Below are 12940 nucleotides of genomic sequence, written 5' to 3'. Positions count from 1 at the left end.
TCAGAGGTTACTAAATTATTGAAATTCTACATTAAGAATATATTACACACTGTCTAGTGAGTGATGGGACTGCAATATGTAATATATAGAGAGGTGTAAGCTTCCCAATATGTGCACATGAAATGACTTGCTGACCTGAAACATTTGCTTCAATGGTCAACGTGATTTCAAGAGAGTTGAAGAGGGAAAAATAAATCCCAAAGTAATACACTGATAGTCAAATTTTGTCGCTGAAATTTATACCACTAAGGACTTTTTATTAATTTATTTTACATTATTTAGGTAAATAATATGCAGTGAGTTATTAAAAGAGCAAATAAAAAATGAGCATGGCTCCAGCAACTGCAAATATCCTGTCTTAACCTGACTTCATGCCATGTGTCACAGCAATGTCATGGAGCAAGACAACTCCAGCTGGACAGAGGGGTCAATGGTGATTATTTCCTCCTCACCCAGGTCTCCATTATACTCAGCTCCGTGTCTTGATAAAAAGGAGAGAGAATGAATACCAGAGCAGATACGGTCAATGCTATATGTGACCATTACAAATCTGATTGTCTGCCTGCACTGCTGAGAAGAACAAGACTTTATCAATAAAGTTTGATAGTGCTGCCGACAGAAATTCAACAGAAAGGAGACAGAAACTTCCTAGAAATATGGCTTGACTTGCCCGCTGTTACAGTCAGCCTCTTTTCCTTCATATTGGGAGGACAACATGTAGAAATTATGGATGCTTCATAGCTGGGGGGGGGGTTTGTGTGTAAAAGTTGTACAGCGTCTGTTGCAATCTCCAGCCATTTCACTAGATAGCTCCTGAACTTGCTTCAAACTGTATTCAGACTCTGTTGTCAATCAATAAATTATTTGAATGGATACGGCATGTTCTAGAGAGAGCCCAAGGGTTCACTGGCTGAATTCAGTCTTCACCAGCTGCAACTCTGCTAAGGCCTAGGGGTAAATTCAGCTTTCTAAGATGTTTTTTAAAAAAGTTCACATTCTTAATCCCAAAATAGAGTTCAGCTCCAAGCCAGGAATCCTTCAGTGACAGTGAGGTTTTAGTCATGACATATGACATGTCATTGACTAACATACCTCCACTGAGGTACCAACACAAATGGTTGTGCCTCCTTTTGAAATAGGAAGCCCCAAGCAGCCACATCTATGCTGTCACACAGGCTATGCTATTAGTCCAAGACTGCCGTGATGTTACTATAAAACCTCTGCTTTTGTGTCCTCTGCTGTTGGCATCCTCGTGCACCCAGCCACTACATGGCTCAGGGGGTGCAGTCTGGACACGCCAAGATGCAGAAAATCGGTCCGAGTGCCTGAACGACAGCTTCACTCATGGAGAAGGTCACAAAACGCAGCTGGCTGCTCTGTAGTCCGGGGACCTTGAAGGCAGATTCCCCCAAAAGGTCAAGAGTGTTAAAAAAACCCAAGAAGACCCTCAGACCTACTAGTCTGCTTCCCTACGGTGAAATGAGCTGCGTTGCAGCTGATCTCAGAACCGGTATTCAGAGCAGGATTTAAGCTATGACAGGCATAAGAGCTCTGCAAGAGCAGTGTTTATCCTCGCGTTGCAGGACAGCCCGGTTCTGCCAGATTTGTCAGAGAAATAGCTCAAGGAAAAATATCCTTGTCGTGCTGCCAGTGCCAGTGCTAAACTAGGTTAATTGTCAGAGAGATGCGGAGGTCGGCCAAACTTGCAGCACACAGGCTCTGTGGCTTAATGTCAGATGAGAAATGAGAGTCTGCTGCTTGTGAGTAACCACCGACCTCCTGCAACTCCCATCACCTCGCTCCTCCCTCCTACCCCACCGGCCCTCCAGGGGCTTTCCCTTCTCTGGTCCCCATCCCAAAGTGGGCTGCCCATTTCAAACCAGGGTTTGGGGTTACATGGGCAAGGCATGTTAGCACACTTTCTTTTGAGCAGCCTACACAAAATCAGACATAACTGAGACATAACTCATTCATGAAAAGAAACCTTTCTGCCAACCATAATTATTATATTGCCTTTCCAGCTTGGCAGGGCTTCACTTTTTTTGGTTGGCTCAGGTTTTACTGTTGGCAACAAAATCTATTTGTAGAGATCGACACTGGCCAACGTCAGCCTTTTCCAAAGGTGTGAGAAGACTCCAGCCATGAGAAAGCATGCCAGCAGAGGAAGAGGTCTAATTCTGATCTCAAGTGTGGGTAGGGAGCTGTGAATGGAGTAAAGGTGGGTTTCATGCATGCACAGAAGGAATGAAGCCGGATCCTTTGCAAAGTATAACTGAAATGCCAACTTTCATTACACATAAATTCCCAAGCAGATTCAACAAATTCTTAAAGCTCTCAAAGGGTTTTTGGTTTCTGGAGCTGTCCCAGATAAATTTATTTCTACACCTAGAATCACAGTGCTGGGGGAAAAGACACTAACCAGTAACACTTACTCATGCCACAAAAATGCAGCATGCTCTAATCTGGATTGTGGAACCAGACGAGATGTGCAGGCAGGGAAAGGTACCATCTCTGGGGGAGGGTGGCAGAAGACGGGGGAGAGACCTGGACCCCTCCGTGCTACTAAGGGGAAAACTCCGTATATTTGTCAGAGTGCAGTTAGTCCTTGGTAAAAGAGCGACCAGAACAGTCACGGTCAATGGAAACAACTACTTTCTGCTGCACCTCCTGTGGTAGCAGCATAGTCTGTATCAAACGCTCCTGAATACGACACCTAACGTATTTAGAAAGTTTGTATTGGGCACCTCAACACCATGGTTTAGGCTACAAGTCCTCCTGTACTTTTAAGAATAATACAGTATACTTATATGAATAATGAGAATAATACAGTTCACTTATATGGGTTTCTGCTTGGGGGTTTTCAGGCCATATTCTTACTAAAATTTCAAGCTGTACTGTGCAATTCTAAGGGGTGGAAACATGAAGATGAATGTAAGAAGATGATACTTTGCTTTTTAAACTGAAATTCTCACATGAACTCCTTCCTCTGGCTGGTAGTTATGCTCCCAGTCAGTACGGCTTGTGGCAGCACCAGGGATGGTTTGCAGCTTGCTCCCGAAATCCTTGCCGCTAAATCCTTGCCACTGCTTCCCCCTTTGCACCTCACCAGGAAAACGGGGACTTGTGCTGGTAACGGCACCTTACCTCGCTCGTTTGTAAGAAACCCCCAGAGCACAGCGGCCAAACTCAGCCCTGGCTGCAGCATCTTCCCAAGGTAAAGCCTGAGGATCTCCCACGCCTGATGGGGATGGTGGGCTCGAGTCTCAAAACCTCCCGCAGACTCGGCACTGTGTGCATGAGCCGGTCAGGAGCCAGGGAAGCTGGTGACGTGGGGTGGGACCCAAGGCAGGGAGGGGACAGGTTGGGGAAGTGACACGAGCTGTTGCTGGAGATTTTGGGAGAGATCCCAGAAACCTGAAGGAAAACCAGCTCCTGGGAGGATCTGCTGCCCTTGCGGAGAGCTTGGGGAGAAACAGAAAGGGAGCCTGAGTGTGCCCAGTGCCTGCTGCTCCTCTGCACCACGGTACCTGCTCAGACCCGATGTAAGGTAATATCCAGATCAGAAGCTTTCCCAAAGAGGATATCGGAGACAGGAAGGGTCAGGAACCGAGAAGACTCTATTTCTTACTTCCACACAAGATGTCAGAGTTTGCCATGTTTCCAGCCTGGCTGTAGCACAGGCGTGAAGCTAACAGACACCCCTTGATGCACCCCTGCCTTTCTGCTTTAATTCACCTCAATTCTGCTTTCCCTAAGAGGCATCCAATTCTAGTACACTGGAAAAGAACCTTCGCATTTTATCCAAGCATGATTTGTCCTGGCTATTTAATGCAGATATTCTAAATATTTCATTTACATTTTCATTCAAGAATCTTTCCATTCAAGCCTTGCTTTCCAACGCTTTCAGCTTTAGTTAACCTCACAGCTTAACTCCGACAGATTTCCATGCACGCAGCTTTGCACAGTGTAAGGAGGCCAACACGTGGCTTTTGCAGTGGACTGACACACGAGCCCAAAAGGTGCTCCAGGCTTATCAGTTTTGTCATGAATAACGTGTTCCCTGCGCTCCCCAGCCTCCATGAAGCTAACTTCACACGGACAGACTTGAAGCCAGACGCAAGTTTCCCCGCTGAGTTGAACAGAAATCGAATAAGTTGGCCACACGGTTAAGCCCAGTGCTGGTAGGGGACCGGGAGGGTGCACCTAATAAATATCTTGACCTAAATCATGTTTACTGTAAAACAGACATGCCCAGGGACACTGGGAAACAGCTGGTGCTTGCGTCTATTCTTTTTAAATTGAATGAACAGAGAAACAAAATTTTACTGGCTATTATAGCTCAAAGTGCTGTTTTGAAATTTAAGAGAGTAGTTATCGTATAAAAGTTATATGGGGAAACTCGATCCACTTAATTTGGTGAGATCCCTTTGACTGTTTCATGTAAAACCCAAGAGGGGTAAGAAAAAAAAAGAAGTAATTTTTTGCATGCGAGAGTAGGTTGTGCATCTCACGCTAACAAACAATAGATTTTAAAAACCATGGATTGATTCAAACCAGTGGGGTGGATCTAACTGGTGGATTACCTACAGTGACTAGGGCCAGGAGCTCTTTAAGCCTTGGAGGGAAGCAGCGTCAGCAAGCGCGGCTGCCGCGGGCTCCTCAGCGCTCAACCTGTGCTGAGCACAGGCGATGCCCAGCACCCTCCCAGGCGCTCGCTCGGTCGGCACGGCCATGTGCCGAAGGGGGTTAGGTTGGAAACCACCCCACGCTTTCCACATGACTGAGGTCCTCAGAGGGTCAAGGTGAGGTTATTCACTACCTAGTCTTGCATCCTCCTTCTCCTCACAAATTTATTTCTAAGTGGCTCATTGAGCTCAAAGTGCAGAAAATCCTCCTACTGAGAAATACCCTGCTGCACAGGTCCTGCTTTGAAGGGATAGCGATGGAGGCCGGCGTCCCTTGGTGTGAGCAGTGCGTCCAAGTCCTCACTCCCAGGAGAGCCTCCTGCAGTGGCCACAGGCTGCCTTTCCAACCACACACCTTGTTTTTAACCAGGGGGAATAACACATCTGACTCTAAAGAATGTTTGGGCAAGAATTTCCTTTATGAAGAAATTCTAGATAAGAAAGCAAGAGAGCAGATGCCTGACAAAGCAGCTTTACAGGGATATGAAGAGGAAGGCATGGACTGGGGGCTCCTCGAGACCCATGCAGATCCTTATGATGCCGAGAACCACAGAGCTGGTGTGGCTACATCCCATGCCCTCCCAGAGGTTTCTCCAGGGAGACCTCATTGTTTCTGGTGTCCTTCTGCCAGGTGTTTCCATGGGCTTCCCATTGGGAGGGAGCACTCCAGCTTACCATGGGCTGCTCTTCATGATTTGGCTAAGAGCAAGGACAAGAAGAACATCTGTGCTGAGATCTTTTCTGGGGGCAAGGGAGGGACAACAGAAGCTGTCAGCTAGGGAAGTGATTTTAGTGCAGGCGACAGTGTTAGGTGATACATATTTGCTTGCTGAGAATATCTATAATTATCAGACTGCTAACAGAAAACTAAAAATAACAGCACCCAACATCTATCCCATCAAGTGCCACTGCAACACATCCACACACCTCTCTCTCCTACCCGCATGGTACCCAGCTGAAGGGCAGAGGTCTGACACAGCCTTTCCCCAACTTCATTTCTCCTCTTCGACTCTCTTAAAATCTCCTCTATATTTCTTAGATGGGTTCCAGAGCCTGCATCTCCAGATGGACTTGGGGCTATACTGTAATCCCTATTCCCAAGCCACCCATACAAAAAAAAATGCCCTCAAACTAAAGCAAACCCCTGCAGTGCAATACAAATAACCTAACTTTGAACGGGGTAGAAGGGAAGAGATGGGCTGTATAAGCAGAAGGGCAGCGTGAATCCTGGGACTCTCATTTGTTCTCTTGTGCTGGCACCGGTGATGGTAACCACGTCCCCTGATGGTCCTCCAGCTCCTCCTTTACCACTCACAGTCCCACCGGCCCCCTCCTCCCTCTTGGCTGGTATCTCTGGTGGCTGCCAGCCAAAAAAAATAATGAGTCCTGACTAAGGCCAGTATTCGTACTGGCCAGCAACCAAAGATAGAGTGATAATGGGGAAAAAAAAAGTTTTCCCCTCACTATGGTCTAGTTTCGAGCCACAGGGCAAGCTGTCAGATAAGCTGTACACGGCGGTAGCTGTTGTGTTGTGTGTGGGGAAGGATTTACAAAGCTGCCTCTGTGGGCTTTGGGGCACAAAAGGGCACAAAGTAAACCTGTGCCCCAGGTGCAAGGCTGTCCTGGACACCAGTGCCCATGCCATCCCACTCACAAAACTTTGCATGAAAAACGTTCTGCATACAAGTGCCTGAGCAACCAAAGTACCAACCTGTAGGTTGTAACATTCATAGAAACTGATTAAACTGGACTGAAAACAGTATTCCTCTTTCAGCTGCTGCTGTTAGAGAGACTCCGTCCCAGCGATGAGTACACCGATGCCTTGTGCAGCATCCAGCAGCAGCTACAGGCAGCGAATTCACACGGAGGAGGAGAAATTCCTGAAATGAGCTCAAACTGCCCGATGCCCTTTTGGGTTATGTGAGCCCCAGCAAATCCTGCTTGCCGCTGTCCTGGCCAGGGACGGAGTGGTGTGCGAGGTCCTGAGCCCCGGCCCCCGGCACCAGGTAGGGTCCAGGGCCGGGCACGGGGCGCAGACATGCACCTCCCATTGCTGACAACCGAGGATGCACGTCCAAGCCCCAGCCCACATCCACTCAGTTACGAACGACTGCCGGCATCCAGTGAGCCTGGCATCTCTCTGGGTTGGAAGGCTAAATAAATAAGAGACAAATAGCTACCGTACGCCCTAGCCCTTTACCCTGGGAGAATCAGTGAACCTGAATTCCCCAAGAAAAGCGAGGAGGCTGCATCTGTGCCTGTGCTCTGATTAATCTCATCAGTTTGTTTTCCTGGAAACTAGTTGTCCCAGATGCCATTGTTTCCATTCTAACTGTTCATCTGCTCTGTTTTGAGCTTGATTACTCCTGTAGCCTGCTTGGCTTAGCTGCTTTCTGTTGTTTTTGTTTTGTTTTGTTTTGTTTTTTAATTAACATTCTTAAACAAAATGCCAGTAAATTAAAATGAGGGCATAGCTGCAACCCTCAACGCCAGATTTGTTAAATGTTTTAAAACACCTATGGCATACAGAAATCCTGAGCAGTTGTATGCAGCGTGACTAAATTATTAATAGTTGCCACGCATATCACGGAAGGATTTCAAAAGGGGACTTTGTGTTTCTGCAAAACACTGCTATTTTTGTCTGGCAGTAGACACGAAGTCATTTGGAAATTAGTCTCATTGGTACTAATCACAACTGTTACTAAAACATGACCACTGTAGGCACAATACTGTCATTTTTCATTTTTGAGCACACTTAGCCATTTCATTCATTATCCCAAGGAAGATCTTGGAGTTTATAATTTGTTAAAACACAAACAAAACATAATTAATTAAAACATACTGGAACAAATACCTATTTCTCTTCATAAAAGCCCTATTAACTAGTAGAATAACATTCAAACACAAATTAAACTAGTATCATTTACAGATGATACCGTAGAAAATATGTCTTATGGGTTGGAAAGATCAGCTATGGGGTTGTTTGGGGTGGGTTTTTTTAAAGACATGAAGATATATACACGGATTTCTACATTTCTACATCTCTATAAAGCATTCTCTTGCTTTATAGAGAAAATAACATTCTGCTGTGGGCAAAAACATAAATATGGGAAATTTTTTTTCTGTCTCAAGTGAATTATTTCTGGTGAAAAGCTTCTCAGCATTTTGCTACAGGCATGCAGCTTTACACACAGAACATTAGGCATGTACACACAGAGAACGCTCTACCGGGGGTGTCTATCCTGATGCCCTCCTCTACACCCAGCTCCCCTGCAAAGCTATTTATGGAGAGTAAAGAAAAGACACAGATTCAGAAATGGAAAAAAAAAAAACAAACCAACAACAAATGACCAAAAACCACCAAACACCAAAAACGTCAGCACAGAAAACCAAGTTGATAAGGAAAAAGGCAGCTTCACTCGGTATGTCTCAGCTGCTTCCAAAGCAGAAAGCAATGGGGACGTACGGCTATTATTAGCCCTCCGAATGGGAAGCAGCTACTCCGCAGCACGGTTTGAAGCTGTTGGTGAGACGTTGCGGGATTTTCTTTGCACGTACGCACATGCACAGACACACAGGCAGACAGACAGACCCCCCCAAAACGCTCATGGTGAGCCCCTTCCCGCCGCTCGGGTCAGACAGACAGACAGAGAGAGCACGACGCCGGCGCGACCGTGCGTACTCACAGCTCGGAGTACAAGAAGTGCAGGTTGCCCACATTGTCTATGTAGTTTGCAGGACTTAGCCAAGGTAGGACCAGTAACAGGAGAGCCTTCATTTTCGGTGCAGGGCTGGCACTGCTGCTAGGTTTCCTCCTTCCCACCGTCTCTCTGTGCTGGTGGGACACACAACGTGAAGCTTTTGTGCCAGCCAAGCCCCTTCTAAGCGAGCTTTTCCATTTCAACGCAATGGTAGCACATTATGAATCGAGCTTAAATCCCTTAAACGAAGCTACACTGCAAAAATCATTGACCTGTAAGAGGATTACTCGATCTGACTCTCAGATGGGTAGATGTGAGGGTTTAGGGACAGCACAGCGTGGTTGGCGAGACAGTGACTTATGCTGCAGAGGAGAGCGATGCTCGGGGAAGAGACCTGCCTCCTGCAGGATTCAGAGTGGTTCTTCAGAGGCAGCTGGTACGTTTACATCACTGCCCACAAGCAGATGGGTTACGAGCTAAACTGCATCACGGAAGGGTGTAGCTGTCTGACAAGGGGGGAAAAAAATGCCCCCAGTGGAGTTTTGAAGCAGGCAATATCAGAAGACCACACCTTTTTAAAGTAAAACACCACAAAAGATCACAGACAACTGCTGGCTGTTTGCATCTCAGTCTGAATTCCCCAAATCCAGTCAGATGTTTTTGTGCAAATATAAATCGTGTTATAATCCAAGGACATGTGTCTTCTCGGGGTTGGTTTTTGGTTTGTTGTTTGTTTTTTTTTTAAGGATGCAAGGGCAAACATTTTAAATAAGGACGCTTTTACTGGACTACTCCATGGTAACCGGCATTTTAAAAAAAACGAAGTTCTCTCATCAATTACAAAGCATAAAACAGAAAACTCACCTTGTCCCATCAGTGACCTCGTCTGCGATCAGGGCAAGCTTTCATTTTCTCTCTGAGAACCAGGATTGGTCCGAGCCTGAATCATGCAAGAAATGAGAGGACTGCCGACTGCCCCGGTGACTCTAGCGGTGTCTACTTTAATTTATTCACTGAGAACACAGATCACGTTCAGTCGAGATTTCACATGGGTTCTGAGCTGTTCCCGCCGCAGGCACCGGGTTGTTTATGATTATTATTTTATTTTTTTTATTAGCAAAGTCGCACACTTTCTCTCCCCTCTATTGATTCATTGGAGGTAAAGAGAACAGCATCAGCTCAATCTGCTCCGTGCCTGGGCATGAGCCGGTGCCTGAAGAGCACAATGCCCTTCTCCTCTCCTACCCTGCCATAAGTCGGAGGTGGGATGGTAAGGGAGGTTCCTGCATTTCTGAGAATTGAATTAGGCAGAGGCATAAGATACCTTAGGTGGTAATTATTGAATGCTGCGTTTAAGAAAATAAAGGTACGGCATGGTCTCGGCAAGTACAAGGTTGCAGAAGTCCCCCTTATGGGTCACTCAGAAAGTTCCCTCCTAATTCTTCCCTCAGGTGGAAATGCCAGTAAGGCTGCCCTACCCACCCTCCGGAAAGCCGAAATCCCCAGCAGCAAAGTTTCCCCATGATTTCCTACTCCCCTGCCTCTGCCTTTTGGCCTTAAGGTAACTCATCCCTCCACACTGAGGAAGGAAAATCCATGTCATGAGTGGCAAAGAAGAAGCCGCCCAGCCTATGTAGCACTGCCACGTACTGTGCTACCTTAGAGGCTTTAGGGCTTGATGGGAAGGGAGACTACTGCTCTGCCTCTCCAGTCCTCTGCTCCCTGAGTTTTCAAAGCTGGGACCCTGGCACAGGGGAGAAGGGACAGCAAGAGGCTGTGGGAACATGTTACTAAGCCAATTCCTCCTACCTCTGGTTGGGCTCAGGCCAAGTGAGCCAGAGGCACAGGATCTTGAAGATCCTGAGGGGAAAATCCAGGCCAAGGACAGTCAGTAATAAGCATCGGAAGAAAACGTGCCAGGCTCTTACAGGACCAAATCATGGTTTACAACACTGCAATTCTGCAACACGGGTATGTGAAGGGTTTCTTTACTACTACCTCAAGGAGGAGAAACCAAGACACTGTAGTGACTTGCACACGCCCATGTGGGAGAGTTGACACTAGAAATCAGGAATTGTGCTAGCTGTGTGGCTTCTGTGTAAAAAACAATATTCCAATTTGCTTATTTATTGGCGGGGAGGGGCGGGGGTCCTGCTAGTTTTATAGCCACAGCTCCATCATCTCAAAAACTGAAGACAAAAAGGAGCATCTAAAATACATTGAAGTCATCTGTACGTATAGCAAAGGGAAAGGATATTTGCACTAGGGACTCAATATTTTATGGCTGGAATCTATAAAGAAACATAATCTCAGTGACAGCAGCTCACAGCAGACTGTCAGTCCCTTTACCTGCATGACTATTGAAATCTGTATTTGATGCCTGCCAGAGAAATACTGACCAAAGGCAGAAAATTATAAGTAACTTTGCTAATTTTTCCCCTTAGCAGCAGAAAGTTAACCTTGCAGAGCACTGTTTGCCTGGGCTGGAGGCTGCTGCCATCACCTCTTAGGCCATGGGCCATGAGACAGCAACACCCTCAACAGGGAAAGCCGGGTCCAGAACTGGGTGGGCCAAGGGCAACCAAATCCACAAGCATGTGGGAAGTGGGCTCTTGCCCTTTGCAAGGGGTTTATTGCTAATGTGGGGGGGTTTTGCTTTAGTAATGTAAAATAGTCAAATTTCTGGTTGATGAAACCACAATGACTTCAGTGAGTGTGTTGAATAAACTCCTCGTGAGAACCCAGGTGTTTTAGGAGATGTCATCTCCATTTCAAATGGGGATGTGTTTGAATGGAGGGCTGCAGAGCCCTTTCCAGTTACAGTGTTCAAGACCCGGAAGCCTTCAGCCATGTGGACACACCTCCATGCTCCAGCTCACCATCCTGCTCACCAGGGATGCTCTGACCCTCAGCATTACCACGCCTGTGCAGGAATGTGCCCCCAGCAGCAGTGTGGAGCCCTGCGCGGGTCACCCAGGGCTTCCTCTGCAATGCACGGGCAGAAGCACACACCTGGGAACATGATTCAGACCTGCAGACCACAGGGGAAGTCATTTCACTGGACAGCAGATGCAGGCCACAAAAAGGGGCATCTCTTAGACCCCACCTCTCCTCAAATCCAGGGTGCTGTTAACCTGGGCTATGCCAAAACATTTGTCTGCCGTCAGAAACCACAACCCTGAACTTATCTCTTTACTCTTCTGCTTTCCTTTCAAAAGGCAGAAGATGCAAGACAAAACCAGCAACACGTGATTTTTCCTGCAAAAGAGAGGATCATCCACCACCAGTTCTCTCCTTGCAGAGGAACCAAACTGCTCCATGGAGATGTCTCTCCCAGAGGCAGGAGAGAGGTCCTCCTGGCCACCAGGAGAGGTAAGCCTGGAGGGGAATCCAGCCAGGGACCTATTCCGCTCTGTGTGGGAGCAGCCAGGGCTCTGCGAGCTCCACGGTGCAGTGCACGGGCAAGTGCTCACCTGGAAGAAAGGCGCGCTCAGCTCCAAAGGCCAATACCAAACTGGAATATTTTCTGCTCTACTTCTCATATAGGTCATTTGTGATTCAAAATAGGATTGAAGAAAGGGCAATTATAAAACCCTTAATGTACTGCTAAGATATTTATGATAGCTCAGCTTCCCAAAACTCACATATCTCTTCAGATGACTAAATGCACGCTTCCATTATGCAGCTAACCACAAGATATCCACCCAGAACCGCTAACGATAGTGTGAAGTACCTTGAATGCATTTGATTCTAAAAAAAAAAGTGAGATATTGTCATATAAATGGATTAAATTCAGCTCTAAATTATTGATACTGTAGGTGTTCATTGGGACTGAAATCTATAAATCTTTCTTTACATGAATTGTCTATTTTAGTCAGCATTAACTGAAGACATTTTTTTCCTATCTTTAAGAGAAAGAACGAAAAAAAGCTCAACAAAAACTTACTGCGTTTGGAAATGCTGTTCGAGGTGACCACGTTGCATGACCTCTGAGCAGTGTTCTGTGAAAGGGCAGCTAACCATTAGCTTGTCCAGAAGGTTATTCACTAGTATGCTGGACTTCCTGCACGTCTGGAGAACCACAAGCTTGCGGTCCATGGGGCAGAAGTCTTTTTCCACGAGGAAGTTCGTAAGGCAGGCTGTGCAGAAGGTGTGACCGCAGAGCGTGTCTAACGGCTGAAGCAAAGGTTGCAGGCAAATGTGGCATATCAGATCGTCATCTACTTCTTCGGTGTAGCTGTACAAGTGGTTTTCTTCTGGTAAATGCGCTTGGCCGCAGGTGACACAGAGTGGCGGAGAGCTATCCTCCATTTCTTCTTCTTTCTGGCTCATAATCAGAATTGATGCAATTCAAAAGAGGGTGGACAGAGATACCCGACCTGTCTGCTATTCCTGAGAGCCGCAGCAAGGCTTGTGTGCCATCAGGTCTGTGGGGAAGAAAGCCGAAGGGTTATGTTCTGGATTTTCTCGTACTGCACTTACAGTATGTATCTGAATGTGAAGAACTCTAGCAGGTATTATGGAAGGATTGCATCTTTGCGATGGGAGGGTGAA

At 46.7% G+C, this 12940-nt stretch overlaps 1 protein-coding gene across 2 annotated transcripts in view; it reads right to left on the bottom strand.

Moving 5' to 3' along the window:
- Window positions 1-12718, bottom strand: part of LNX1 (ligand of numb-protein X 1) — a gene marked incomplete at both ends in the record, with an annotated part of 69417 nt that extends 56699 nt beyond the window's left edge. Inside the window, one exon of one of the 2 annotated variants that reach the window (XM_081999346.1) lies at window positions 12333-12718. In XM_081999346.1, the coding sequence (XP_081855472.1) occupies window positions 12333-12718 (386 nt within the window). Of the gene's footprint in view, window positions 1-8371; window positions 8464-12332 lie in introns of those variants that run through there. The other variant, XM_081999347.1, reaches the window with a different exon arrangement.
- Window positions 12719-12940: the final 222 nt, after the last annotated feature.

This window comes from Phaethon aethereus, assembly GCF_964289735.1.
Source record: "Phaethon aethereus genome assembly, chromosome: 4".
NCBI classification, from domain to species: domain Eukaryota; kingdom Metazoa; phylum Chordata; class Aves; order Phaethontiformes; family Phaethontidae; genus Phaethon; species Phaethon aethereus.
This window is presented reverse-complemented; position numbering and strand designations above follow the sequence as displayed.